Source organism: Sinocyclocheilus grahami, unplaced genomic scaffold (assembly GCF_001515645.1).
Source record: "Sinocyclocheilus grahami isolate Dianchi unplaced genomic scaffold, SAMN03320097.WGS_v1.1 scaffold3469.1, whole genome shotgun sequence".
Lineage (NCBI taxonomy): Eukaryota > Metazoa > Chordata > Actinopteri > Cypriniformes > Cyprinidae > Sinocyclocheilus > Sinocyclocheilus grahami.
The window spans coordinates 7352-13903 of record NW_015508592.1 but is presented as its reverse complement, the minus strand read 5'-3'; the positions used below and the strand labels follow the sequence as shown (position 1 = coordinate 13903).

At 37.1% G+C, this 6552-nt stretch overlaps 1 protein-coding gene and 1 long non-coding RNA gene across 2 annotated transcripts; both read left to right on the top strand.

Annotated features, from left to right (window-relative positions):
• Positions 1–1551, top strand: LOC107576305 (uncharacterized). The gene is made up of 3 exons (XR_001608030.1): positions 1–80; positions 179–246; positions 1489–1551. It is a non-coding gene; the product is annotated as an uncharacterized lncRNA (long non-coding RNA).
• A 144-nt stretch (positions 1552–1695) lies between these two features.
• LOC107576302 (apolipoprotein L4-like) lies at positions 1696–3185 on the top strand. The gene is made up of 2 exons (XM_016262505.1): positions 1696–1707; positions 2094–3185. Exons 1-2 carry the CDS (start codon positions 1696–1698, stop codon positions 3135–3137), a joined length of 1056 nt encoding a protein of 351 aa, XP_016117991.1. The 3' UTR covers positions 3138–3185.
• The last annotated feature ends 3367 nt before the right edge of the window (positions 3186–6552 follow it).

Genomic DNA, 6552 nt, shown 5'->3' with positions numbered 1-6552 from the left:
TTGACTGGTTTGTTCAGATTTGTCTGGCTCTGCAGTATATTCATGAGAGGAATATTCTTCACAGAGATATAAAACCACAGGTAAACACTGACAAAACCTCAAGAAATAATTTGTCACCAAACCAAATAATATAAAATAATTAGTTTTCACCAAATAATAATTTCTGTTGTCATTGTAGAACGTTTTTCTGACTGAGGACGGTTACATCAATCTTGGGGATTTTGGATGCTCAAAAACATTGGAAAGGTAAGTAAATAAATACTTAATTACTTGCATAGACACATACATAGTTAAAATATATACTGTACAAACATACATAGATCTTTATTTCAATCACACTTCACTTTTTCTGCGATAACTAAACAAAGTCAAACAATAGTATTTCATAATATATTTATGTTATGATCTGATTACTACCATAAAATAAGCTCCAACAAATTAGATAGTGTACTGTATGTTTAAAATAGTATGCATGCAATCTGGGCAATGAGCGTACTACTATAGATTTCAACTACAGTAAAGGGAAGTATTTATATTGGAACACTTTTCTTGAATGCAATTCTTGAATTTGGTGAAAGCTTAGGATTTAAGGGGCTCAGTTGCCATACTGGACAGTTTAAGATGCATCCTTAAGGCATGGATCCCCCAGCCTGACAATAACCAATTATTTCTTAGCTATACACATATGCAGAGAATACGACAATTACAAAATAAAGAGAGTGTAGAGAATTCAAGCGTAGTTCAGGAAGACCACTTGCCAACTGCCCAGATTGCATGCATACTATTTTAAACATACAGTATAGTATATAAGCTTACCACATCAGGTATCACTCAGCTGATCAATTTCTCCACCTACTCTAAACAACAACCCTATTTAAGACCATTCAACGCATGTTCTTCAGTCTTTTCAGTCTTCAGCACAGACATTTGCACCCACCACCACCCCTTTCACCTCCTGGCATACAGCATTGGATTCTTAGATATGTATCAGTACTGAACCAACATTCGTAAACATTCAGTCCAATAAATGGGATTTTACCCATGCTTTCTCTATTGTTAGCATGTTGGATAGACACAATGATTAGCATAGATAACACATCTCAGTCCATACCAAAGTCAGTCATTCTACTTCATTCAGGCAGATAAAATGGGGGGGGGATACTCATAATGACTACATATGTTCTTCTGAAAATTTTATTGATTTTTATAACCACTACATTAGCAGATTTGGACTCTTCTGGAAGCTGGTTCTAACGGTGGGTGGCATGAGTGATAAAAGCAGACTCTCCTTTTATCCCTTTTTTACTAAACCAGGATAATTTCACATGAATGCTGCTTTTCACCACATCAGTGTTTCTGTTATTGAATTTTAAAGTAATGTTTCTGTTATTTATTTATTATGTTTTCCTCTTTTGGCCAGTGCTTGGTTCATCCCTAATCTTTTTGACATTTTATCAGTTTAGGTTTACATGAATTGTTCTTTTTCAGAGCTGATGCGTATGCAGAATTAGTAGTGGGTGCAGAGCTGTATGTCAGTCCAGAAGTTTTGAAAAAGAAATATAACCGTTATTTTATGAAGCTACGAGAATATTTTTTGTGCACAAAGAAAACAAAAATAATGACTTTATTCAACAATTATTCTTTTCCATGTTAGCTGTTTTCCCATTAACATTTCAAATTGTATAAATGAACATAATGTATGCTACTGTATTATTAAAAACATGATTTAACAAAATTAACAATTGGTTAGTAAATTTATAAACTTGCATTAACCTAGATTTATTAAATTTGAAAAAAAGTTGTTAATTGTTCGTTTGAGATACCTAATGCCTTAACTCAGTGGTTTTCAGCTCTGGCCTTCGAGGTCCACTCACCTGCCAGTATCTTTCTAGTGATCCTGAAGAGCTTGATGAGCTTGTTCAGATGTGTTTGATTAGGCTTGTAGCAAAACTCTGCAGGAAAGTGGACCTTGAGGGCCAGAGTTAAGAACCCCTGCCATAAAATCATTAACAAATTAAACCTTATTTAAAGTGTTAAATAAAGCTTGCTCAGTAGGATTTATCCAGATTTTATTTTATTTTTTTATCCCACAGTCAGATGACATAGAGCGTCGTTTTCAACATATCAACAGTATGAGAGGAAACACCCCCCAAATCTCAGAGATATACTCAGAAGAACTACGAAAATTAATCAAAGAAATGCTCAGCTGTGACCCTGAAGACAGACCTTCAGCTGATGAGATTTTAGCAAAACCATTCCTAAGAGATGCTGTAAACAGAAATAGGAGAATTCCAGAAGCACTGGAACGAAGGTTCATGATGTCCTTAAGGATCTTTGATGAGAACTACAATGAGCACTACGATCATTTTGAGGCCTTAGTTTCAGAGTGGGGAGAAACAACAGCTTCACTAGAGGAGGTTCATCATAAATGTACTATAGGCACTCTGGCAGGTTCAGTGATTGGAGCAGCAGGAGGAATCACTGCAGTGGTTGGTGCGATTTTGGCTCCTTTCACTTTTGGAGCATCTCTGATTGTTACAGGTGTTGGGATTGGAGTTGGTGTTGCAGGTGGTGTAACAGGTGCTGCGTCCAGTGTTACCAATACAGTCAAACAAAAATCACTCCGTGAGAATATTCAAAGAATTCAGCAGAACTTTACAGATGTGACACCACTTCTCGAGTCACTGAATGCACTGAGAAGGGTACTGAGAGTAATCCAAAAGTTCAGGGATTTTGTCAGTGACTCCTCTGAAAACGTGCAAATGTCATGCAATGTAGACAGAACAAGACTAGTGTGCGGTGCAGAACTCCTGAATATCGGTCTGCTGGCAAATGTTGGCAGAATTGCTGCTCAAACCACTAGAGTAGGACGCGCTGCAGCAGAGGCAATAGTCGCAGTCACAGGAGTGTTGAGTGGAATCCTAGTCATTGTTGACACCGCATTCATAGTGATGGATTCTGTAGACATTCACCAGATGAGACAGGGACCAGTAGATGATCCAGACAAGGTCAAGTCAAGTTTACTCAAGTCCATTGCTCAGATGAGGAAAATACATACAGATATTTGCAATGTCTTAAAGGAAATTAAAGAAACAAGAGAGAAACTAACAGACTTATATAGAAGTGGCCAGGGCTGAAAGAGATTTAGAGAGTTCAAACATATGATACAAGTCAGAGACACACACAACATCCTACTGAATTGTCTGTGAGCTTGAGTGAAGAAAAAGCATTTTGCTGAAAATGAATTAAATGTCTATGTTGTACTCAGTCAAACAACAGAAGACGTACAACGTATGAGGTCAGACGTTTGCAATCATTCTATTTTGTAAATATCAGCTAATATATATTAAATACTTTAGATATACAAAGATGGTGCACTGGCGGAATAGTCCTGTCTTCTAAAACACTAATTGTTGAAGTTATTGCATCACCGCAGCTGAGAGTGCAAAGAGGTGTTTCAAAGATGGCCACTGAGTGAAATTACTTGCCTTAAAGGGACTTTGCTATGTATCTATTATACATAAGACAATGGGTCTCATTCATTAGTGATTACATGGATCATTCCTATTCATACAAAGGAAATTTTACAGTATGTGGGTACATCAATTTGTTCTTAACCTTGTTTTAATGTTAATGAATTTTGAATAAAACACACCCAAACCATCTCCATATCACAGCCTTTCATCAATTTCATCAGCCTTTCAGTAAACATATATGCTCTCTAAATATCTTAATGTTTATAAGGCTTTTTTACACATGTGTATTTTTTTATTTTTTTATTTAGAAACCAAATATTTTCTACAAAAGTTACTGATTAATCATGATGTGTTTGTGAAAACCTTTGTACTCAGATTTCACACAAATACAGGTGCATCTCAATAAATTAGAATGTTGTGGAAAAGTTCATTTATTTCAGTAATTCAACTCAAATTGTGAAACTCGTGTATTAAATAAATTCAATGCACACAGACTGAAGTAGTTTAAGTCTTTGGTTCTTTTAATTGTGATGATTTTGGCTCACATTTAACAAAAACCCACCAATTCACTATCTCAACAAATGAGAATATGGTGACATGCCAATCAGCTAATCAACTCAAAACACCTGCAAAGGTTTCCTGAGCCTTCAAAATGGCCTCTCAGTTTGGTTCACTAGGCTACACAATAATGGGGAAGACTGCTGATCTGACAGTTGTCCACAAGACAATCATTGACACCCTTCACAAGGAGCCACAAACATTCATTGCCAAAGAAGCTGGCTGTTCACAGAGTGCTGTATCCAAGCATGTTAACAGAAAGTTGAGTGGAAGGAAAAAGTGTGGAAGAAAAAGATGCACAACCAACCGAGAGAACCGCAGCCTTATGAGGATTGTCAAGCAAAATCGATTCAAGAATTTGAGTGAACTTCACAAGGAATGGACTGAGGCTGGGGTCAAGGCATCAAGAGCCACCACACACAGACATATCAAGGAATTTGGCTACAGTTGTCGTATTCCTCTTGTTAAGCCACTCCTGAACCACAGACAACGTCAGAGGCGTCTTACCTGGGCTAAGGAGAAGAAGAACTGGACTGTTGCCCAGTGGTCCAAAGTCCTCTTTTCAGATGAGAGCAAGTTTTGTATTTCATTTGGAAACCAAGGTCCTAGAGTCTGGAGGAAGGGTGGAGAAGCTCATAGCCCAAGTTGCTTGAAGTCCAATGTTAAGTTTCCACAGTCTGTGATGATTTGGGGTGCAATGTCATCTGCTGGTGTTGGTCCATTGTGTTTTTTGAAAACCAAAGTCACTGCACCCGTTTACCAAGAAATTTTGGAGCACTTCATGCTTCCTTCTGCTGACCAGCTTTTTGAAGATGCTGATTTCATTTTCCAGCAGGATTTGGCACCTGCCCACACTGCCAAAAGCACCAAAAGTTGGTTAAATGACCATGGTGTGTTAACATGCTTGGATACAGCACACTGTCAACAGCCAGCTTCTTCGGCAACGAATGTTTGTTGCTTACCCTCCTTGTGAAGGGTGTCAATGATTGTCTTCTGGACAACTGTCAGATCAGCAGTCTTCCCCATGATTGTGTAGCCTAGTGAACCAAACTGAGAGACCATTTTGAAGGCTCAGGAAACCTTTGCAGGTGTTTTGAGTTGATTAGCTGATTGGCATGTCACCATATTTTAATTTGTTGAGATAGTGAATTGGTGGGTTTTTGTTAAATGTGAGCCAAAATCATCACAATTAAAAGAACCAAAGACTTAAACTACTTCAGTCTGTGTGCATTGAATTTATTTAATACACGCGTTTCACAATTTGAGTTGAATTACTGAAATAAATGAACTTTTCCATGACATTCAAATTTATTGAGATGCACCTGTAATACAAAATTGCATGTTTGTTTATTTATAGTTTTTATGGTTTACTGTTAGAAAATAAATTTTGGATGTGATTTACTTTTTTATTTATGGGTATACAAACAAAAGCCAAACCTGAATCTGAAGTATTCCAAATTAATACTGTACTCTCATTTTCTGATATAAACTGAAGATGTAATTTTCCTCTTACTTCAGATTACTGTCTAACTACACTTCTGAAAATGATTATTCCTGTATTAATTCACTGCATTCTTGATTGTTCTTGCATAATCATGACACAATGAGCATAATTTACAAATGATTTGCCATATTTTGTTTGTTTGTGATTCACTTGATCAAAGTATTCATGTAAAATATGTCTATAATAAACATGAAGCACATTAAAGAAAAAAGGGAGTCTAGTGTTCTTGCAAATGAATGAATTGGAATCAATCAGCAGTTTGTCGCATTCGATTAATCGTGCAGCCCTACGCAGTAGTGTAAATAAAATATAGATTTTTTCATTAATTACAAAATATGAATCCACCACAAACCTAAATTTATATGTAATAAACCATTATACAGTGTCCTAAACAGGTACAAGCCAACAAGTTTCCAGTGACATGTAAACTGTCTGTCTACACTGAAAGCGAAAATGCTGCTGAGTGATATGACAACATCACTAAGCGCGTTTCCATTACCCTTCAAATTGCGCAAATTGAAATTGCGAATTGAAAATACGCCTAATGGAAACACATCAATTTCGCAAAAACGCCCATATATCGCAAATAAGTTTTTACGCTCGCATGAGGTGGTTTTTCAGGCAATGCGAAAAAGGATTAATTCGCAAAACTGCAATGGAAACGGCTTTTTCACATTTACAGGTCACATGGCGTATGTAAAACGTCATATTATCATTCTTCAATGTACTATAACCTCCAAGAAACACTTCATACGTGGCCGCGCTCCAGTATAAGGGGCTTTCCCTACCATTAATGCTTAGACAATTTACACTGCACACGTCTGCGGTGCAGTGAGGCTCTGATACGGCCACTGAAGCTGATTACGGCCACTCAATGCTTGTGTTTATGTTTTTATACAGTCTGTGGTTTATTCCAGCTGCGCCACGTACGTTTGAAGCGGCTCTCTGTGCTGCTTCTGTAAAGATACACGCACAGTGTTGCCAACTAATTTTCAGGGGAAGTTGCTAAAGGAA